Here is a 24246-nt window from a genome sequence, read left to right on the forward strand (position 1 = left end):
CTGGCTGTCTGAAAGTGTGGAAACCATACACATACGCATTAATTCACCACCATGTATAACCTGACACACGTGACAACATGAGTGAGATGTCAAAAGCAAATGCTGACGATTTTAAGAAGACAAATCTAAAGAGGAGGAAGAAGACTGTCATGCATGAGCAGGAGAGATGCAAACTCTTTAAGTCGTGTCTGTGTTCAGCGAATTGAGGGCTGCACACTAAAGACAGCTAGCCAACACTCCACAGAAAACCCACAGCTGCCAGCTGTCAAAAATGGAATGGTTAATCTAGGCGATGCCAGTGACTGCTTCCCCGTCAGCACAATGTGTCCCTATTGAAACGTCAAAGCCACACTGCCACACAGTATACTCAGTGCAGTACCCATTGCCAGCATGCCTTAATTTCACTGCCAGCCATGTTTTTTCTGCCAATTCTGCCGTTATATTCACATTATGCCTTTTTTCATGTCACAGAGTATAGTTACAACAAAATAGTAATCTGAGAGCAGCGTACCAACAATTCGCGAGGACAGAACATCTCCATACAGTTTCAACAATTCGCGAGGACAGAACATCTCCATACAGTTTCATCACAAAGAATGAGCAGCAGTAAAGGATACTGAACCCTTTCCTTGAGTGGGCTCTCATGCAATGATCATGTACAAAATCTACATAAATAAAAAGTACTAAAAGAAACTTCAGCATTGTATATATTCCTCATTGGTCCTGCTGTTTTGTGCTCTGTGGCCCAGACAAGTTCCTGCGTAAAACCAAAGCTACCAAGCAAGAGATGAACCCAATTTCTACTATACCTATACCACATGGTATAGGTGCCGAGAACTCGATCATCGCTATAAGACAGAAGACCCAATAAGACTTGAGCTAAGGGAGGACAGGTTGGCAGTCACATTAAAACACAGCAGCAGCTGATGTCTAGGGGCCACGCAGGCAGTGAAATAGAACGGAGCACTGGGACTGAGGGCACCCACAGCGACAGAAATCAAATCAATACACGTTTGTTCTCCTTTCCCTTTCCCTTTCGCCGCATGGAGTAGGAGGCCATGCAGGGCCACGACTGTCACGTTACCGCCGCGGCCAACCTCTCCACATATAGTCATCAAGCTTCCTCTCTCTCACCTCTCATGGTCAAGATGACCTCTCGAAAAAATTGAACATTAGTTATTGGGGAAAAGAAATGGCGCAGTATGTCTCTGAACCGCGCCGTAAGGGAAGGGATAAAGGTGGGACTTAAAAAAGAAAGGAAGAAATTAGATGCATATGTCGAAATTTTTATAGATTAAAATGCAGATCGAATTAACAGTGTGCGTTTATAATAACAGCCTGGACGTGCGACAGCTGTTATCACAGCTCGCGCGTATTTCAAGCAGTGAATCAATTTGAATGTGGTATACATACAAAGGCTTTCGATATTCCGTGAAAACTGCACCGGCTGCAGGTGAGAAGCTTCGAAATATATGTGAAATTTTAGGAAAGGAAATGGCATATTAACTGGCTGGGTACTACTGGGAGGACTGAAGTAAACTGGCTGGGTCTACTGGGGAGGACTGAAGTAAACACAATTAAGAAAAAGACATGGGGGGGGGGGGGGGGGTGCTTTGCCTAGACGCTTCTTCGCCTGTGGCACCTAATTAAGCCGCGGCGTCGTAATTAAAGGAAGAGAGAAATGGGGTGCCGGTTAATAGACCCATAGTGGAGTTGTTCATTAACCGACATCGCACATCGTTCCTAGGGGTTTGTATTGCAAACTTAGCAAGAATTTTTGTCTAAACTAGACAAACAAACACAAACAAATGTTCCTATAAGGACGGGGAATTCTAGCGAGAACTGGAGCACTCTGCTGGGGAAGGACTGAAGTAAACACATACAAAAAGAGGGTTTTGTTGATCTTCCTAGACGCTTCGTTATGCTTCGTTTCAAATATACCTAGGCGGTCATCGAAGATCCCCAGGCAATCGAAATTATGCCGGAGCCCTCCACTATATGGCCCCGCCTCTTTCTTTCACTTGTCTCTTGGCGCTTCTATGCTTGGCCATACCAATGGGAATGTTTGCTCTGCCGTTCAAAATTATCTCCTAGAATCAAAACGTCTACCACCATGAGCTTTCGTCCTGCCCATCCCATTATCAGCTTCTGTATTTCGGTTTTTACAACCACTTATAGTAATCCCTACCCCTTCTTTGCCTAAATTTTAGTTTGTATGACCCCCCTAACCTCCTGCAACCACCTCGGCTACGGAAACTGTGCGATCCAAATTTTGGTAGGTCATCCCATGCTTGCCACATGCAACTGGTCATTTAAATAGTCACCGCCTGGTTATGGCCAATCCCCCTTGTGGGTATGTGCCATTGTGTGAGGTCAACAACAACAACAACAACTACTAGCTCCCATGCACCTTCGTCCCTTCCCTTACGGTGCGGTCATAGAGAAACATACTTACATACTTAAGTATGTAAGTATGTTTCACTATGGTGCGGTTCGCGTATCCACCGAGATGCGAGACAAATAACTGCTCCATTTTCTTTCTTTCAGAAAAAAAAAAAATCACACACTATGCTGGATGGATGGATACGGCTGAACCCTTTACATCGGGCGGTGGCTCAAGCCACCTAGCCATGTCTTGTGAAATTTTACTCCTGTCTTGCTTTTAGCCACCAACCAGATAACCTTCGCTTGGTTACTTCTGACCTCTTAAAATCCACTTTCCCTTCACTATCCCTAAACCCCAATGCCTTGGGTAAGTCAGCCCCGCTGCCTTCCACTGTAGGGTGAAGCCCTTTACAGAAAAGTATCAAGTGTTCAGCCGTTTCCTCCTCCTCTCCGCACGCAATGCACAAAGTGTCTATCTCCTGGTACCTGACTCTATACGTCTTAGTCCGCAAAACTCCAGTCCTGGCCTCAAACAACAAAGAACTTCCCCTACAATTATCATAGATATTTTCTTTGACAATTTCCTGTTTAAAGGTCCGGTATGTTTCCAGTGCCGATTTCGTCAGCATCCCTGTTTTCCACAAAGCTCTCTCTGTACCTTTAACCTTTTTCTTAACCGATAATTGCTGATTTGCCCCCTTACTGCTGTCCAGATATTTGCTTGTCAATTTTCTAGTTCGCTTTCTCCATTTCGTGTCAACATTCTTTATATACAGGTATCTGAAAACTTTCCTAGCCCACCGCTTTTCCTCCATCTTTCTCAATCGTTCCTCAAATGCTATCTTACTGCTAGCCTCTCTGCTCTCGAAAGACGCCCATCCCATATCACCCTGTACCCCCTGATTTGGTGTATTGCCATGTGCTCCCAAAGCTAACCTCCCTACTCCCCGTTGCCTAATTTCCAGCCTTGCTTGAACATCTGGCCTCATACACAGGACCGCATTCCGAAGGTCAGGCTAGGGACCATCACCCCTTTCCAGATCCCTCTTACCACCTCATACCTATTGTAATTCCACAGTGCCCTATTTTTCATGACAGCTGCATTCCTATTAGCTTTTTTCATTACATATTTTTCATGCTCTGTCAGATACTCAACACTGTTATTTATCCACACCCCAAGATACTTGTACTCATTCACTACTTTTAGCACGAACTCCTGTATTCTATGCTCGCCGCCCTCTTCATTAAATATCATGACTGCAGATTTTTCCTTACTATACTTGAAGCCTAATCTATCTCCCTCTGTACTGCATATGTCTAACAACTTCTGCAGGTCTTCCTTGTTGTCAGCCATTATCACTATATCGTCCGCGTATATTAGTCCCGGTAATGTCTGTTTAATCAATTCCCCTTGCTTGAAAAAAGATAGGTTGAAGCCTAGTCCGCTCCCCTCTAGCTTGGCCTCCAAACCTTGCAGGTACAACATGAACAACAAAGGGGACAGAGGACATCCTTGTCTAAGCCCCGCTGTATCTCTACAGGCTCTGATACATTTTTTTCCCATTTTATGAGCACTCTGTTACCTCTATATATATCTTTTAAAAGATTATTACTCCATTTTCCACATCCAATGTGCCCAATATGTCCCACAAATGCTCCTGAGTAACGTTGTCATAGGCTCCCCTAATATCCAGAAATGCTAGCAATAAGGGCCTATGTTCCTTTCCGCAATTTCTATACACTGTGTCAATGAAAATAGATTGTCCTCCAACCTCCTTTGTTTCCGGAACCCATTCTGCGGTTCCCCTAACACCCCCTCGTTCTCCACGCAAGCCTGCAGTCTATCCTTTATAATTTGCATCACCACCCTGTAAACCACAGATGTCACTGTTTATGGGGCGATAGTTACTTACGTCTGCTTTGTCCCCCTTTCCCTTATATATATCATGTTCATTCTACTTAATCGCATTCATCGGGGACCTTTCTCATCCACTATCGTTTTGTTCACTACCTGTATTAATGTTTGCTTGGATTTTGGTCCTAACTTCTTTATCAACATAATCGGGATACCATCTGGTCCTGTTGATGTGCCACTAGGAACCTTCTTCTCTGCCCTTTCCCACTCTCCTTGCTCAAGTGAAGCTATTGCTGTAACCGGTCTATACTCTTTCGATAAATTATGTACCACGTGCTTTGCTGAAAATTTTTCCGTCATCCTTGTTCCTATGTGTTTTATTGCTTCATCCCCTTCTAGTCGAATACCCTCATCTGTAACAATAAACCTTTGTTCTAGCCTAGTTTTATTACTCATTGCATTTAGATGTTTCCAGAATTTTTGGGCTGCTTTTCTATCCTTTTTATTTACTTTTGACGTCCATTGGGCACCCTTTCTTCTAATTTTCTCATTAATCAAATAGGATGCGTCCCTTAATTCTACACTTTATGAAGGTATCCCATTTTCTGTCTACTTCGGGTTTTGGTTCCCCCCTCTTCTTGGAATATCTGTGTTCTCTGGATGCTTCCTTGCGCTTTTCTATTGCCCTCTTGACCACCTCATCCCACCAACTCTTGGGTTTGCATCTTTTCCTTTTTAGCTTTATTCGCACCTTAGCTAGCTCTAGCTCCAGTAATCGAGTTAATTTGGTATAAGTCCATTCTGTTTCACTATCCTCAAAAATTACTTTTTCGATTTGTTTGGCTGCTACTTCCAATTGCTTTTCTGAGTAAAAATTTCCCCCTGATTGTTCATCTTGCTTCAGTCCTACATTGCTTTTTCTTCTGAAGCTCAACTTGATACGCTTGTGGTCACTACATAGACTTCTGGAACCATCTTCATCTATGCTCATTAACCCTAATCTGTTATACATCCTCTGTGACATTAGTGCATAATCTATCATCGAGTGCAGACTCCCCGCCTCCCATGTTATGAGCCCTTCACACTTCTCGGTGCTGTTGCATACAACTAAATCATGCCTGTCACACATGTCCTGCAGCATGCTTCCTGTCGAATCCGTGTACCCATCCAGGTCTTCTATGTGTGCATTCATGTCGCCTAATATAATTATCTCGCCCTGTCCTCCTAGCTCATCAATGTCGCTTGCAATACATTCTAACATTTTCCTGTTTTCCTCTTTGGCATTAACCCCTGTCCACAGGTATACAAAGCCAAGGAGTGTTTGCTTGCCTGCCACTGTTCCTTTTAGCCATAAATGTTCCCTGCATCCCAGTCTAACCCTTTGAAAATTAATACTTTTATGAATGAATGCCCCAATTCCACCTCCCTTTCTGCTGCCCTCTGTTCTATTGCAATATTCCCATGCATAGTCTGGGTTACAGGGTGGTTGCTTCATGTCTCTAAAATGTGTTTCCGCTAAACCATATACCATTAATTCCTCCTGTCTTAACTGTTCTTCTATTTCCTCCCATTTCAGTCTATTCCTGCCACCTTGCATGTTAATGAAACCTATATCTGAATTAACTTGGCCCTGGCGCTTGCGTCTCTTTCTTCCCCTATGGTTCCATTGTCCGTTTGATCTTAATTCTTCCTTCTCTACACTGGTTCCTTCAGAGCTCTGGGTCCCTCCAAAAAAGCTGTTGCCTGGCGACCTATCCTACTACCCACCTTCTTGCCAGTGGCACCACCGTAGTGGATGCCATCCTGTCCAAAAGGGTGGGGCCTAACCTCGTACACTTCCCTGTTGACCTCTGCAGACCTGCATGACAGCGTCAGCAGCCGATGTAACTTGGAAGCGATTAACTTTATGCGAAACGCAATAATGTTCTCGAATAAAATACCTGGTTACTGAAAACAAACATGTGGTTCGCACAGCCAACATTTGTCTTTCTGGACTCTTAATTATCTCATCGTTTCAGGCCACATCCAAGGTCACCGCATCCTCACGAACGCATGGTGTGCCGATACACAATGCATGTTTTTCAGCCATTAATATTTAATTTTTGTCGATTTATTCACTTTTTTTTTGTTTTCCACAACTACACACTTTATCCGCAAGACCTGTGTTTAAGACCGGAACCGAAACTGAGTTTGAGAGCAGCGCAATCCAAGTGAAATCCAGTCGACGACGGTAGACGGCAGCCTATTACGCAAAAACGGCAGAGATCCGCTGGGTGGTTGGGTTATAGTGTTCTAGAAGGGCAACGATCAGTACGAGTCCACGAGGCGCCGTCCTTGTGCTCTTTGGCGCAAGCATGCTGCAATCGCCGCAGTAGAGGTGAGCAGCTTACGCGAAGCTCTAGTACGTGTGATTCATTCCAGCCCACGGCAAGCAACATTGGACGTGCTGTGGAAGTGTGGTACCATCTATTGATCCCCGCCCCTGGCTACAGTGCACTAGAATATCTAGTTCACTGTACCCTAGTGGCATCTGCTGCTGAGCTCATCTCGACGAGATTTCGCTGGCCTCAACATGACGGCTGAAGAAGGCGAGACCGTCGAAGGCCTCGCGTCCGAAGCTACTGTCTCGAGCGAAGGCATGTCGTATCCCGACCTGATTGTGGCCCGCCTGACCGCGCGTGGTCTGGACTTCGACCGCAGTTGCCAGTACAAAGACCACGGTGACTGCTGGCTCTGTCACACTTTGGACCCATGGAACAGAGTCTTGCACCCGGTGAGCCTTGAACTTATAGAAACCCAGCCGGCCACGCTGGCCATTCGATCGTTGAGCACCGATCGGCGTCAGTACAGCGACGAAGACGAGCTCTACGACGCTGCCTTTGTATTCTGCTGGTTGCCGAAGGCGCACCCATGTGTGCAGTCCATCACGCTGGAAGGCGTCAGGATGGTGCTTTTCTACAGACCTGCTTTCACCCTCGCCCTGTCCTTGGGCCAGAGCCTCAACGTTCAGCACCTGGCGCTTCGGGCAGAAGGCGACACGCCTGTCAGCGAAGAGGAGTTGTCGGAAGGGTTGGCGGGACTTCACAATCTCAAGAGCCTCGACTTGTCGAGCTTGACCATCAGCGCGTCCCTGTCCCGGCCGGTGGCGGATTTGCTTAGGCGAAACGCCAGTCGAGTTACCGCGGTTACATTCAGTGGCAATCGCATGTCGCAGAATACTGTGAACCGCATCTTCCGTGCCCTGCAGTTGTGCCGCGCACTTGGCGAACTGTCCATCTGCAGGAACAACCTTTCGAGAGGATGTATGAACTCTTTGGCGAGGCTTGTGCGGCTCACTAAATCGCTACGGAAGCTGACGCTCAGTCAGAGCGTGCAAGACATCGCGAATCTGACGGCGATTTCGGAGGCGCTGAAAGTGAACACATCTCTCACCGAGCTGCGTTTGAGCGAAATTGAAGAAGGACAGTATAGATGCTTCTTCGAAGCGCTCACCGTGAACGAGACCTTGAAGCACTTGGAGCTCACCAGTTGCAACATCAGTGGTGGCAACGCAGAGTCGCTGGCAGAGGCATTGGAAAAGAACAGAGGCCTGCGTGACTTGGAGTTGACCTACTGTCATATCGACGACAGCTCTGCCGAGGCGCTTGCAAGAGGACTGGAGAAGAATAGTGCCCTTGAAACTATCGACCTCAAGAGGAACCATGTGAGCGTGCGAGCAGTCAATGCCTTCTGCAGAATGCTTCGCAAGAACAGCACTCTGAAAAAAGCACTCTTCTGTGACGTTGAGGGCACAGAGCAGGAAAGGTAAGCGCCCTCTCTGCCCTTAGACACGTTTGAAGTCGCGTAAAAGTAACGTTCTGCAATAAGTACTTGCGTGATGGCATTTGCAAATGTGATGTGTGTAAATCCCTGTGTTCGCTGATTCTTTTTGAGCCTAGTTTGGAAACAAATCTATTGTAATCATGGTTCAGCAGTAATTAGGACTAACATGCTTGGAACATTTCCAAGCATATGCATACATAAGAGTCTGCATGAACGAATATATTGAATCCAAATTCTCTGTTAGAGATAAACGTTAACATTGCAGGCTGCCTATGCACAGGCTGTTCCTCCCAAAAAGGAAATTCCCAGAGTCCAAAAAGAAAGCCAAGCCTTCATGTCCCACGCCCCACTTTTTGGGGAAGTTTTTTTTTTTTTCTTGAGTAGTCTCTTTAGGTATAGTCAGAAAAGATTAAATCCAAGCAATGACATGTTCATGTGTGTGGTGCTGTCGACTTGAGAAGATGCTTGATTGGCTGTGGCCCCGCTGCATTAATAGTTGTCTTGCACTAGTTATGCAGTGTGATCATTCAGTTTGAACTCACTGTCATTGAAAATTGCCGCTAGAAACCCCATCTCTTCTGTAAGCAGTACATACAGTGCTTAGATTGAGTAGCTCATCTCATAGCTATAAATCTAATGTAACATTGTGGCATGAACAAGCATGACAGTTCAGGATATCAGGAGCATCTAGTAAACCGAAAAGCGCGTGTAATGAAGGACATATATCTGCATCTAGAGGAGCACTCCGGTGGTGTGCTTTTAGCACATCTGGGACGCCCAACTTTGGCCTGTGGTTTTGAGACACCGTGCATCTGAGTTCTTGTTGACTGTGGCAACTTAATGTTTTATGTCCTTGTCGTCACAAGTTGTTCCTTAACCCTTTAATGGCTTTAAAGGCCGATGAATGTCACGAAATGCTCCAATGAGATGTTTAAAACACAAGAATATCTCTGAAAACATTTTACAGCAGACGATAGTGTTTCAAAAAAGTGAACATTTGATAGAGGTCTGTCTGGTTAGGAAAAGAATTTAAGTTAAAAAGGAATGCCTTCGAAAAATGAGAAAATGCCACGTTTCAGAACCTGTGCGGTTCCCTCATCAGGTTTGACTGCAAGCGAGTTGTAGCTTGAAGAGCGAACGAATTTTTGACAAGAATTTCCTCGAAAGAATGAAGCAGCATAAAGCGATTGTCAGACAAATGAACAGGCATCCAAGTGCTGTGGCCGTATACTGTGAGCCTTTAGAGCACAGAAGCGGCGTTCACATGAACCCAACAGTGCTTGATTGAGTCTAGCAGTCGAGTAGAAAACCGGTTACTGCGTTCATGTAAACGCCGCTGAGCTGGGTCAGCAAGTTGACTGGACTCAACCTCTCAACTTTGCCTCAAGGGATGGGTTGACTCACAGCCTGCTGCACAAACTACACTTATTCCTCATTCTTGCTTGAGGAAAGCATTTTCTGCAGGGGAGAACAGAAGCAGGAGCTGGTTTAATACTTCTGTGGTCACGCCCTGCGGGCGTGCCATGAGAGTTGCTGATATCATAAGACCTTTCCAAAAAATTATGGGAGCACTTTGGAAATCTAAAGTGCCGCAAGGTGAAAGCCTTTGGCCTCGCCTACTGCGATTCTAGCTTCGCAGGTTCCCATACCAGTGGCACTCCGAAAGGCATCTACCTTGCCACACTTTCGATCTAGACAACGTTGTTGGCGCTTGCAGTCTACTTCTCTGGCCTCCTCCTTCTCTGGCTTCTCTGGTGCTGGCGCGCAGATGGCGCCACCAGCGCACGCGTTGTTACCATGACGACCTCGGGTGTGATGTCACTCTCTCCCGTCGCTATATCGACGCATTTGGTTGTTTTCTTTGTTTTTTCGCTATCATTGGCTATAATTAATTAACTAATAACTCCACAGTCATAAAACTTGTTGTGGGGGTTACATTTTGTCCCCTATATCTGATGCTACGATTCGTTTTCTGCTATCCTGATTAGTTGCCGGGTTATTCGTGGAAGACAGCGTTACACCGGACGCGTGAGTATGAGCCATTAAAGGCCTTCGCCTTAATAAGGGCTTCCTGGGCGTTGCCGTATTGCTCACTGGGCTGTTGTGTGCACCCCAAGCTAGCGCAGTGGAAGCGGCAGCGGAATCAGTTTGTGGAGAGAAGGCGTTTCGGCACCCTCCTCACCTGATGGAAAGGTCGTAGAGTTTACATAAACAGACAGTGCTCGAGTTGGGCTGACCTTGCTCAGCTCATCAACCAGCCACTGTAGGGTTCATGTAAACGAGTCTGCTCACATTCATGACCGCCACGCAGAATTCTTCCATAACAAAAAAAAATGTGCATTGTTAAAACTTTCTTTGTTACCTAAACAAGAAGCTAATCACAAGAAAAATGTCATTAGCTCTAGAATTTCGATACCTGCATTGTTTAATAAGGTCAAACATTAAAAAGCTGATTTTGATTATTGTTGTGATTGGCTAGTGAAGTAATACAGGATGCTGCGAACCATGGCCCAATGTTAAGAACTGCTGTTTTTATTTAAGTTGCATCCTACTATAGGATTGACTTCAACGGAACCATTGTGCTGGAGACTTGCAATAACCCACTGACCTGGCAAGTTCATAAACATCGTGTTTTCTTATTTTTTTGTTTAGCAATATTTTATAACTCCATTTAAAGTAATGTTTTATTGGCCATTATATTTTGTCCACTGTTGAAACATCAGAAAGAAAGGGTTGGTTTTGAATAGCGGTACACAAAATGCACTATTTGTCCATTGTTTCCCTCCAGACTACTGGAAGCTACCAACGTTGTAGTAGTGCTCAAAACGCAGCACTCTGCACAGGGTTTTCTCACACCACCTACACCAGACTCTTTGTTTCCTTGTGGATCACTGTCATTTAGTGTCTTGTCATTATCTTCTTCACTGGAACTTGAAGTTGACATCATCGCTCGCACTATCATCATCCGACGAATTACACTCTTCTGCGCTATAATGCCGCACGGATGATGCTGTTTGTTTGAAAGCATGGGAGAGGAGGAGGAGGTGAAACATTTTTTTTTTTTAACCAACGAGATTACTGATCTCGTCGGAGTGGTCGGCGCGGGAGAATGTTATGCTAACAGTATGAGCCTCAACACACAGGGAGCGCCTTCTGCCACCTATTGTGAAAACTCTCAATACAAGCGCTGATGAAAGAACAGGTTCTGCGATCTATGTTTTAAATGCAAAACGCCATTCAAAAAGCAGCGAAACAACTATGACAAGGTGAGCTCGTCATAAGCAAAAAAGTGGAGGGTCTCTTGTGAGGAGCAGAGGTTGTCGTGAACCCTTAAGGGGTTGAGGTACTCTCGGTGATTGGGAGAAGCTGCGACATGCTATGCCTGCCATGTTTGTTGTGACACTACTTTCACTTAGTGCTAGAAAAAGTGCCTTCGGCATTGTGTGTAGCACAGAGCGGCTGACAACCTGTAGAGCTTGAAACAGTAAGTCGGTACGCTAAGCATGCGTTCAAAAACATGCTTTCTCAAACACGTAGGTCGTTAGGGGGCATCATCAGTGATGCACCAAGAAAATCCCACTAAAGGGCTTTAGACAGGTGCGTGATTGCCTACGATTTTGATTCTTTGTCGGTACAATCTGCCGCACTGTACTGGTGCACATATCTAAAGCTCTCTAAACATACTCAGATCTGTGTTAGCTTTGCGTGCTCCCTGTTTAAACCATGCATTAGCAAATAGTTGCAAGTTTCTCAACTTCTGCGGGAAAAAAAAAACTGTTTTTGGCCTTTTCTTTTATCCACTACAGAACAAACCTGTCGTTCCATATGGCCCAAGCCAAAGGCTACAGTCGCATCCTGATGACCTGGGCTGAGCCAGACATTCCACCTCTCTCCGCAGCTGTGGCGCTCCCTGCTGAGTCACCAACAGAGCTCCACCTCACCAATACCACCGAGCTTAGTGAAAGTAACATTTGTGCGCTACTTGAAAACCTTGCCACAAACACGGACATCAAGGTTTTTTCTATCGAGATAAGAGCACAACATAAGGCGACCACAGAGGCATTGTGTGCAGCTCTCGTTTCGAACCGAACACTCCAGCGTCTTGAAGTCGCAACTGCCAATGACGATTCAGACGCTGGGTTGTTTGCAAAAGTTGCCAAGGCACTGATAACGAATGAGACTTTGTCAGAGATGCAGCTGAAGTGCTCAGAGATTTCGCTGAGGTCGCTCAAGTCTATAGCGTTTATGCTTTCCAAGAACACAACAATTACAAAGCTGGAGCTAGATGTCGCACGCAGGTTTGGCACGAAACGAATGGCCATTATATCGCGTGCAATGACCAAAAACAGATCTGTTGTGAACTTTGCTACTGACTACGACACTCATGTGAACAGAGTGTCGTATCGTATTTTCAATGCTGTCCGAAGGAACACTGGTTTCCTGAACTTGGCCGTTCGGTTTCTCACTCAGCAGAGGCTTGACAGGCAAGCAGCAGTAGCATTTGAAGCTCTGAGTGGAAGCGCCTCACTTCTGCAGCAGGTGATGAAAGTGACCGAGCAAACCGAGGAACAGACAAGAGCTGCCGTGTTCTCGGCAAAGTCCTACATCCTGTCGAACTACCTTCGCCTCGCAGGTGTCGTGCAAGGTGATGTTGTCTGTCATCCTGGCACGGGTACGCAGATTGATGCCTTGAACCACGAGTGCTGGTGCGCGATCGCAAGTTACCTCAGGATATCAGATGTAGTCTTAGAGTAGCCAGCCAATACTATGAGTGTGGAAACCAAGACCGAATTTTCAGTTACTTGTTTATCTTCTTTGAAACAGTGAGTTATGGAAATCACCTATGCCCGAATAAATAATTTATGATTCACTTTCTTCTCATGTGATTTGGTTTCAAAAGCTGAATAATGGCTGTTACACCGAAGTTCACTTGGAGTCACCTGATGCGCAAAATCGCTGATTCATCATTCTGCCTAACGAGCTGGAATGACAGCAGATAGTGAAGCAGCTGTAAAATTGCCATTTTCATATAACCTGAACCAAACTATGTCGTCGTGCTGTCGAAACTGGAACGACGTGAGAGAAGAAATTGAGTTATTTATCGGGCATAGGTGAATTCCACATGGCCACTTTCCTTGTGCATCATTGCAAAAGCAGAACATCCAGAAAAAGTTTGGTTTCTATACTCTATTAATGGCTGTCTGTGCATACACTGCTCTTTCAGTGGAACCCATGCCAAAGATCATGTTACGATTTTATTTGTTTAATTTAAGTTTAAGAATATATAGCAAGGCATCTGTTGCAAAGGTAGCACAGCCAGTTTCGATTTAATTTCTTGCCTTACGTTGTACTGGGCAAAAGCCTTATTTATTCACTTGTTGCAAGATCACTACTAAAAAATGTGCCTATTTTTCTTCATCGTCCCCTTACTTCAAGCCTTTTCAGTGTTCATTTATTTGCCTCTTCCTGTGGCAAGCAACAGTGATTCGTTGCATGCTGTTGTCAGAGTGTGCACATCTCGTGTGGACCAACTCTGTGTGATAGTATTTTGCTGCAATGCTTTACAATTTATTGTTGAATAAATCTTGTGGTGCTGTTTGGAAATGCATGTTTGTTCGCATCCAGAGCTAGGCAAGGCATATTGTGAGCATATTCAACAGGTCAACATTGTGCGTCATGGGTGCTGTGCTTTGACAGTAGTAGTTAATCACATGCAGACTTAGTGAAACTCAGCAGTGTTTGACAGTCAGTTCTGTCACCCCTGTTATCATTTTCTTTTGCCCACGTTGCATTGTTAGCAGTCTTAAAGCAAACTGTAGAATATGGGTTAAAGCTTGCATCTTTTCAATTAGCACCTTCGAAACGTCACTCAGCAGAAAGTATCCCAAGTGCAGTGTGCTTAGAAATAACTGTGGCTGACAGAACACGGTTGCAATGAAACCATGCGTACTCATCCAGAACTCAATTTGTGTGGGCCAAAATATGGCTTTTGATGTCTCACCTCCCAAAGCACTTCACTGTTCTGTTGAGGTGCTCTGTTTCACTAGGTGATGGGATCTTGTGCTGTTGCTACTGGTTAGACATACCTTGTTGATGTTGCTGATGTAGACGAGGGTAATGGAGTGAATTCAAAAAGAAGGCTAGCTTAGCAGGGGCGGCAGGCAGTGAGGTCACGGATGAACTGTGAAATTTGCAGCTACAAAGTGTCTGCAGATGGCACAGAACAGGTGTACTTGTAGGGATGTACAAGGGGCTTCTGGTCCTGCATTGGGTAGTAGTCGGACTGATGAAGGTGATGTTGCAGTTTGTCATCAGTCATCACTGACTGGCTGCTAACAGCTTCAACATTGGTTTATGGGGGTTTAACGTCCCAAAGCAACTCAGGCTATGAGGGACGCCGTAGTGAAGGTCTCCGGAAATTTCGACCATCTGGGGTTCTTTAACGTGCACTGACATTGCACAGTACACGGGCTTCTAGAATTTCGCCTCCATCGAAATTCCACCGCCGCAGCCGAAATCGAACCCGCCTCTTTCGGGCCATCAGCCGAGCGCCATAACCACCAAGCCACCGCGGCGGCCCGCTTCAACATTGAGATTAAAACTTACGTATTATAGCGATTACATACTCTTCACATCATTTGTCAGCTATTTCGTTTCTAAAGCTAGCACCGTGACCCCTTGGCAATTTGTATCTTGCTTAGCACTGTCAAACTGAATCGAACAGCCTTCCACCATTATGTTCCACCTGTTGGTGCTATGTGATATTGTTGCCTTGGGTGCCACGGCTTGACTGAGTCTTGACACCTTTATCTGTCACATTCTGGACTTGTGCAAGCGTTAACGATGAGATGAATCTTTTTAACATGCACTTCAAGAATATATTTTGCAGGAGTGCAGCCTTTTTGCTTGTAATGTGCCTTGCAGATGTGTACCTTTTAGCATGTACTTCGTTTCATGCCTTGTGCATGCATTAATGTGGAAAGTATTAAAATTAGTTTAAAAGGAATATGCCTTTTGTTTATATGAATGTTTGCTGCAGAGGCTTATTCTTGTTCAATACCTTGTTTTAGCTGGGCTAAAACTCTGTTCACTTGTTGCAAAATGACGGCAATAAAAATGTGCGTTTTATTTTTCTGTGTTCTTCCTTTCATTCCTTTTTTGACTCTAAAATAATTTCTCACCTTTTTTTGCACTTCTCTTTCATCGATGTCTCAATCTGCATTCCAAGGCTGTCTTTATTTTTTTCTCTAAGTATTCACACTGCAAATGAAAAACGGCGAGAATGCAGCCAGAACATTTAATCTCGTCAATTGTCGAAGTTTCTCAAATATTGACCTAATCTCCTGGTTTCTCAAATATTGACCTAATCTCCTGGTTGTACAAATGCGACTCTTTTGGTAATTGGACCTTTATCTACCCAGAAAAGTTCTGTATGCATATGTCTAGCAAATAAAGCTGGGAAATGCTTTTATAGCTTTTTTTTCACCTATGCTCCTTGAAAAATACCAATATATTCTAGCAGGAAAGAACAATAGTGTGCTTTCTCCAATGCTGAAACTAATTAGGGGATTGAAATTTTGGGTTTGTGTTTATTTTCTCCATGGAATCAAATTTACGTTTGCAAGGACAAATATAATTAACAAGCTTTACTAACACTGTAAACAAATTGCTCATGTGCACACTCCATACAGCATATCCACAGCACACCAATGGAACACCCTATACTTGGTAGTTTCCAATTCAACTCCCAGAAATGGAAGCACAGAAAACCTGATATTCAGCATTCTATGTACAGTCACCTGTATCGTATCACTATGACACTACATCCCGAAAATCTTCGCAGCAGCTCTGGTGAATCCACAATTATTGGCAGAAGTGGTGGAGGTGTTGCGGATGGAAACTACTAAAGTGGCAGTTTGGAAGCACCGTTCCTCCTCCCGGTGGGTGCTATGCAATACTCCCCAGACGGCTCAAGATGGGAGTGGCTGGCGCATTTGAGTATCAGCCGAAACGAATTGCAACATTTGACATATGATCGTCACTCCGTAAATAGTGTTAGGAGCGGTACAAGGCAAGCAGTCACGCAACTCCGCGAGATGTCAAAGGCGGGCCTGTCTTCTGGCCATTTGAAGTTTGTGGTGCATGTAGCAGGGGATAGAGTCAAGGTAGAGATGGGTGCAGATGGCAGTGGAGAATACACCCATGAGGATGGGGGTCTGCGAGGCCTCGGTGCTGCCAGTGTGTGTGAAGAATGGCTCTGCCTGCAGAGGTTGTAAGCAGACAAGTCTGTTGGAAGCTGAGAGCAGTGTCGCGGAGTTCTTCAAAGGGTGTGTGAATGCCTAAGGTGAGCAGGTGGACCGTGGATGCGCACACTGCAAGGCAGAGTGCAGTCCTGTAGAGGGTGTGGATTAGGACGTCAAGCTGATTCAGTGCAGTGCATGTGATATAGGAGGCCACACTGTATGTGAGCTGCGGCGAGGGCCACGCCCGAACGAGTTGTGTCCTCACGCATGCCCTTGCTGTGCCCTGCTACGTGACAAATCATGCGGGGAGCGTTAAAGGTGGATGTGCGGAGTGGTGATTGTGTGGGTGTGTTTGCCATCGTACTGGATTCAGTTAGTATCCACTAGTGAACAGATATTTCTAGCAGTGAATAAAAGAGAAGCCCATGTTTTCACACAGTTTTTCCCAAGCTAGTATATTCAGTGGCATGCAGCCTTTAATAACTCAAGAAAATTTGCATAGTGCTTCACAGCTACTTTGTCACATGCAAGGCCCAGGTTCTGCAAGCTCAAAGCTGTGTGCAAAGCTAAAACGCATCAGGCAAAGCATGCTGCTGTGAAATGCTGGTCCGATTACATATGTGTGCCGATCTGAAACTGTGCTAAACCACAACCAAATGTATGTAATCCACTGGGCTCTTCTTCATTTACTTATTTTATGGCTTCAATATAAGAAGCACTGAAGGCACACCCGGGATATCTAAACGATTGCAAGCACAAGTCTCCATAAACGTCTCCAGAGACAATGCTCCTTCAAGGAAAAGAAAACCTCCGGAAAACCTCCGCACACACTTCTCCCATCGTGCGGCACTGAACTCCCTGGAGGCCTTGCACGCTGTGAAAAGGTCGTTTCAAAGGCTACACCTCCGTGTGCAGTGGTTATGGCGCTTAGCTACTGACCCAAAAGACGCGAGTTTGATCCCGGCCACGGCGGTCGAATTTTAATGGAGGCGAAATTCTTTAATTTTATTTTTATTTATTTATTCAATACTGCCAGCCACCTTTCGGTGGCCAAGGCAGGATTGGGGATACAATTGCACAGTGCTTTGTCAACAACAAAAAAAAGGGTAAAAAAAAAGGCCTGCAGGCAGGCAACAAAATTTCTGCGAACAACTCAAATAATGAACGAGTAACAAACACTCTACATTAAAATTAAAAACAAAGCACGACAAGGGCAACACTCCAGAATCGAACCAAACACCCTAACTTGACCGGCTGGGGTTGATAGCAGATAAAAATGTTTCGGCTGAAGATAAGGTGACCACTTCGCGAGGTAACGCATTCTAATCGGCTATCGTTCTTAAGAAGAACGACAGCTTGTATGCAGTGGTTCTGCATTGTATTGTGTATTCTGCATAATATTGTATTGTGTGATGTCAGTGCATGCTAAAGAACCCCAGGTGGACGAAATTTCAGGAGCCCTTTACTACGGCGTCCTTCATAGCCTGAGTCACTTTGGGACGTTAAACCCCCACAAATGAAACCAAACACTTCCACGTCGCCTTCACCCCGGCGGTAACCTGGTCGTGGCCAGCACAGTATCGTGCCCCTTTTGGCGATTCCTGTCCCTTCTGCCCCGCTCCTGTCAGCGAAGCGGACACTAAGCACTTGCTTTGAACCTGCCCCTCTTTGCGTGTTATCTGGCATAAACACCTGTTCCAGTGCGGACTGCCCACAGGTCGTGCACTGGATGTAGAAGATTGGATTTTTGGGCTGCACCATTGGAAGTTACTGGACTTCTTTCGAGAGTCCAGAGTGTATCTATATTTGTACATAATACTTTATGCCAGAAGGCATACTGTTGCAACAAAAAAAAAATCTCGGGTATATGTCCAGTAAGATGTGCTGCGGACGTCCCTTCAATCCACACTGACACTCCTGCAGGGCGGAGCACTGCTGTGGAGCGACCTTCACACACTCCCAGGCCTGAGTTGGAAAGCCAAGCATCTGACAGTAAAGGCGCTGGTAATAACTTACAACAAAAAAGCATTCATCTCTGTGATCAGTGAACAGTCCTCACTTGTTTTCCAAGTAAAGAAATGCTGGTGGCCTTTATTTACCTAAACAGACTTGCTATCACAGCTGGTGCTAGCTAAATGAACTTTGAGAAACCACCTCATACAAGCTTGCACAGAAACACACACAGGCCTTTCCATTTGGCCACAAACAAAACAAACATCAATAGCATCAACCATCCAACACTACAGTGCAACAAGCAACAGGCAACAAAGCATTTAGCCTTGAGATCAATGACAAAGTTGACAGATTGTTTTTACGTGAGGAAATGCTGGAGGGATTTGCCTTCACAATAGGCTTGCTAATGTACACTGTGCCGGCTAGAATGACCATGAGTAAACAAAGAACCACACAGGAACTTTCAACGAAAAAGCAATAGAGGCCTTCGAATTTGGCCATCAACAAAACAACCCGCTACAGACCCTTGGTAAAACTCCAAAAGTCAGCTTTCCTGCATACAAAAAAACTCTACCACAGTGGCGTGGCTCACCTCAGGGACAGAAGTTGGGTACCATGGTGAAAGCACTCTCCTTGTGCAGGGAAGCTGACTTCCAGAGTTTTGCAAAGGGCCCATAGCATCAACACTGCAAAATATTGTCAATAAAAGCACACTCAATCAGCCCATAAAGGAAGTGTTTCTGCTCAGTGAAAAGGAGGTTGCAAAGGTCACTGCTAGCTACTGGCAGGACTAGCCTTGTACCACTCAGTATAACTTTGCAAGCAATCCAATCACAGCTGAAAATTGTATTCAAGGAATATCCATTGGAATGGGCACAGAAAGCATCAAAAGTCAAGAAAATGAGATCTTGAGCACACAAAAAGAAGATTGCACACTAGTGAACTGCATGTGTCTGGAATATCTTTTTCCCACAGAGCTACCTTAGGAACAGTTCTTTGGTCCATTTGCAACGAACACACACTTGACTAGAGTTTAGGCCAAGTTGAATCCTCGTTGCTTCTGCCTTATGAAGAAAAAAAAGAGTAGTTACATCACTGCGAAAGTTTTGTTCTATAACTTAAAATACCAGTAGTGAAAGTGAAACTGAATGAAAGCAGATGTTCCTCATTTTCCTGTACATTTTTCAAAGAGCCAAGAAACTTACATCAAGTGCTTTCTCTGTTCCTCAAATTTATGCCACAGCACAACTGAAATTAGAGTTTAGTGTAGTGTGTGTGGGCAACACAATATGAAGTCGTGCCACAGTTTCTGGTTTCTGCATATGGAATGGTGAATTGGATGTAGTACAATACACACAGGAGCACAAGTGCCCACTAAGCTCCACCTATACCTAGAGCATCTTGCCAGCGCTCTCTCATACTCACATCGGAATAGTACGTACTCAGAATTTGGCAGTGAATATACCGAGGCATAAAACAATTACGTACCTTCACGCAGAAACTGAAGCAGCCTGAAGCTCAGTGTCATTATCAGAGCACAAAACTTAAAGATCTAGAACTAAAATGACAGAAACAGTGCGATTACTGTTACTTACCAATTTGCATATCAAATATATGACGCTGACAAGTAAAAACACATATACACGACAAGCCACTAGACCTGGTGCTTGCCAGTGAATTAATACACATGTACAAATAACTACACTAGGCTTTAAAAACACGAATTTTTAGAGTTGAGCATTTCTTCGAGCATCTTGCAATCAGAACACATTGACTCTTTTTTCACATCACTAACTCTAAGGTACTTGGCTATCTGATACCAGCAAGCATCATTCAAGGCATCTATCTGTGTGTGTGGTGCTGCGTAGCACTCGACTTTCCTCTTAACAATATTTGTCAGAACAAGGTAGTTGCAGCGCAATCTGTATTCTGCAGCAACCAGCAGTTTACTTGGGTCTTCTTGGGTCCCCTCGGTGGCCTTAAATGTGAGCAGGAGGGAGCCTTTGCATCGAAGCCTCTCATATGCCTCCGCAGAATCCCTTGTAACGTATGAACCCATAACAAACTCCCGAGCCCAACTCAACATCTGCATGTTCCGCCGAAGTGCTTCGCAAATACGGACGGATGCACTACCATGCGGCGGGTGTGCACCGATCGTTACATCCAAGATAACATGGTTCTCTTCTGTCGCGGCAGCTAGTGGCTCTAGGAGAACTGGACTCATGACAGCATAAAAGCTTGAGACAGTAAGTTTGATCAGAGTTCTGTTGACTGTCACAAGTCGCGCAAGAGGACGCACAACTCCAATCGAAGTCAGAAAGTCGAACTCATCGACGACAAAGAGCAGACTTAACACTGAAGTGTTCGTGGCTAGGGCTTCAGCGATCAGGGCTATTGGGTCGGAGGGTTTCTTGTGTCCGTTCAGGTTGAGCTGCAGGCTCTTGATGCAATTGCTGGAAGCCAGGGTGTTGACCAGCACCCGCCAGATGAGGCTATGCCGGATCCAGGACGTGACTACGAGATTCCAGAGGGTCGTGCTCTGAGAGAGGGCATCAAACAACTCACACCCCACATTGTTGATGAACCCATCATCGAGTAGATGCAGCTCCACTGGTCCACTGTGCGTCTCCTTCACAGTCCTGATGAGAAAGGGAAACTCTTCTGTGCGCCAGTCGGCCACAACGCGATGGCTGCAGCCAGACTCGAACAGCATTCTGGCCAGCCCTTCTCTGGAAATGGAAAAAACGTGCCACTTTGGAACAGCAAGCTTCACAAGTGTACTTTCATGTGCTCACTCGTTCATTTTATTTATCCTTTCGAGAACGTACTTTTACATAATCATCATCACTAGGCAGGGTAACAACTGCTGGACACAACAATCTGTATTTACACACACAACAGCAGAAATGGGCCCCTTGCAGGAACTAATGAGAATGCAGGAATAATACATAGTTTGCACCGTCGTCTTAGCAGCCACCATCTTTGTGCCCAGAAAGTGTGGCGAAAGCGTTCACGTTTTTCTAATGCACTTATCGCCAACTGGTTGCCGCATGCACTGAGGAAGCTAACCTGTGTTCTGTGCCTAAAGATGCCATTCATGATGTCACGTGCAAACTAGCTATACCTATACATAGCTTGCATGTGACGTCTCATCAGCAAGTTCGCTGCTATGGCGGCCATGTTTACGAACCACTTGGCTGCTACACATAAACAAAGGTGTTTTGTGCTGGCTCTTTCACGCTTTTTGCGTGGAAAGGCCTGCTCTTAAGAATGTGCAGCCCTTTCACGGGCGCTACAAATCGCAACTGATCGTATCAGTGCATGTTCGGTGCGAGGAAAGGGTTCAGCAGTGCGAGAACATCGGCCCCTCACAGAGAAGAATGCGGGCGTTAGCCTGTTTGCATACATTACACGGTAACGTTATCAGCTACTTTCAATCCTTGTTTGAAAGTGCGTTAAACTTTATAATCACACATTTCCTCATTAGTGCATAGGTGAGAGCTTGCTAACAACACAGCTCAAAAAAGACGAAGTTCTGCTTTAGAGGTGAACGCAAAATTTTTCATTATTCTTAAGCTCTTTGAGCTGAGTGAACTTATCTCGAGGCGCTAATGTAGCACTGCTAGTAAAAGTTAGTTCTTCACTTGCTGCCGACAGAAACTTATTTGCAGAAACATTGATTTCTGCCGTCAAGTGCGGCGGCACAAAAAGGACTGGTGCATGACTAGGGTTCCTTGACACGGAATTACGCAGCGAGACTATGCATGGCTAGACCGGTGTAACCGCCGCGTTAGCCTCGGCATGCTGTTTCTGGGCCTCAGCCGGTGTCATGTGAAATCGTCATGCTTGGCGCTGTACTCAAGGAGGATGGGGGCGATTTGTCTCCTTAGGTGGTCACCATTTCAACGCAAAACATTCAGGATAATCAGTGCCGCTTTCCTTGTTTTGCTATTATCCCACACTTGACAGTCAAAATTGTGAACTCAACTCTCAACTGTTATGAAGTGCGCACCACATACTCAATGGCAGTTCTTGCGGCTGACGTTGGCACATTTGATGTGTGCCACACGCAAGCTCTGTTGCTGTGTTCAGCACGCCTTCATTTCCTCACAGAGAGAAAGTTCGTGTTTGTCGATGTTTTCTACCACGGCTACCGCTGCATTTGGACCGCCCAAATATCGCACAAACTGCCATACTGAAACGCCGTGGAATGCACACAATGGGGGCTGGTGGTTCATAAATATGGCAGAAGCATATCCCAGGATTCCTTTCACCGACGTCAGTGCAAGCTATGTATATAACATTCAGATCAGTAGATCCATACACCTATGAAGCCCGTTCTCGTATTTCAGAATGTAATTTTTAGCCTTTTTTAATAATGCTGCTTTGTTTGTTTGCTTATTTATTCCAATACACTCTATTAGCTCAGCTACAACACCCAATCAATTGACTTGCAATGAGAATTTCCTACCTGTCATCACCAAAGTAGTTCCCTTTTGCAAAAGCAAGCCGCTTGAGCGAGCTGTTCCTTGTGAGTGCAGTGTAGAGGCCTTTCACTTCACGGAGGTTTATGCGACCCGATGCTGTCATGTCCAGGCACTCCAGTGTTGAGTTAAAGAGAAGCACTTCTGCCAACACACTAACTAAGGAACTTTTGACATGCGGTTGTGAAAGTTTCAGCGTCGTCAGACAGGTGTTTTTTCCAAGACTGCTCCCCAGTGCTACAATCTCCGCTTTGTATAGCGTTGATGTTATGTGGAGGCACTTCAGAGTGCTGTTTGTTTCGAGTGCCTCAAGCACTGGAGTGAGCCAGCAATGGTGAGACTGCACACCAATGCTCAGCTCAACCAGGGACGTATTGTATCTCAGGGCATCACCCACTTCGTGCCAACTGCTGTGTACGGCAGGAGCTACGTGAAGTGTAAGCTTGCTCAGCGTCTGGGTCGACCTGAGAAGCTCGGCTATTTTGCCCAAACCGGGCCCGGTCACGCTGCACCCGTACAACAACAGTTCTCGCAGCGTTTTGGTTCGCGACACGGCGTCCATCGCGGCTTCGTCGCCCTCGGAGGGAAACAACGGGCCCCGGAGCTCCAGCGTCGACAGTGTACGAGCGCTACGCTCGATCAAGCCACAGGCAGCAGGGAGCGAGCTTTGGCCGAGGCTAAAGGCGGGGAAGGTGAGGTAGAGGCTTTCGACGGTGCGCAGCGCGTCGAACGCCTTGGCAAGGCTCTGCTCTTTCCGCCTGCACGCTCTTGTCAGGCTCACGTGTCGCAGGTTTGACCCGTGCCGCATCGCTTTGAGCAGAAGCCACGCGGGCAGCTTCTGGCTCAGGCTGAAGCGATCGATGCAACGGTGGTGATCCAGAAGCCAGACAAGTAGCATAGCGGCATCCTGGAAGATGGGTGTCCTAGAGAAATTGCACCCCTTCAGCGGCAGCGATTGTATTGACATTCTGCCAGGCTCGTATTCGCATAGCTGCAGGTTGATGCAGTTCAGCATAGCGTTCCAGAGCGGCAGTTCCTCTCTGAGCCAGCAGTAGCGCTGCTGTGTTCCTGCCGTGCAAAGGGACAAAGTGATATGACATGCGTCCATTTGGCAGTTGTCAATCTCCTCCTCAGCGGGCTCGGCTATACCAAGCTCAACAAGACAACGTGCATTACGATCCTCAGCAGGCTCCGGAGGCCCTCTGCAGGGTCGCTTTCCACCAGCTTTACCCTTTCCCTTGGAAGCGTCAGGCCTTTTACGGGATGCCATGCTTTGCTGACGTGCACTATTCGGAAGCTTTGAAACAGACGCGCGCCGCGGTTCAACAAGACGCAACTTGCGGAAACTGGCAGGAACACTCCTCTGGTCGGGTACGACTCCGGGCGCGTATCACTAGCGTTGCACTGCTGCTTGCGGTCATCAGAGGTTTGGGCCTTAGGGCAAAGGCTGCACGGTTGAAGCCGTCTCGAAGACAGTGCTGCAGGAAGGGATGGGACCGAGCGT

The 24246-nt window shown here is 45.9% G+C and overlaps 2 protein-coding genes across 2 annotated transcripts; one reads left to right on the forward strand and one right to left on the reverse strand.

Moving 5' to 3' along the window:
• The first annotated feature begins 6482 nt into the window (after positions 1 to 6482).
• On the forward strand, positions 6483 to 15195 carry LOC144106727 (uncharacterized). Its single transcript, XM_077639573.1, has 2 exons — positions 6483 to 8044; positions 11869 to 15195. Exons 1-2 carry the CDS (start codon positions 6813 to 6815, stop codon positions 12815 to 12817), a joined length of 2181 nt encoding a protein of 726 aa, XP_077495699.1. The 5' UTR covers positions 6483 to 6812; the 3' UTR covers positions 12818 to 15195.
• Positions 15196 to 17300: 2105 nt separating this feature from the next.
• LOC144106725 (uncharacterized) lies at positions 17301 to 24012 on the reverse strand. Its single transcript, XM_077639572.1, has 2 exons — positions 22730 to 24012; positions 17301 to 20987 (listed from the first exon to the last, which is right to left on the reverse strand). Exons 1-2 carry the CDS (start codon positions 24010 to 24012, stop codon positions 19970 to 19972), a joined length of 2301 nt encoding a protein of 766 aa, XP_077495698.1. The 3' UTR covers positions 17301 to 19969.
• Positions 24013 to 24246: the final 234 nt, after the last annotated feature.

Source organism: Amblyomma americanum, chromosome 10 (genome assembly GCF_052857255.1).
Source record: "Amblyomma americanum isolate KBUSLIRL-KWMA chromosome 10, ASM5285725v1, whole genome shotgun sequence".
Lineage (NCBI taxonomy): Eukaryota > Metazoa > Arthropoda > Arachnida > Ixodida > Ixodidae > Amblyomma > Amblyomma americanum.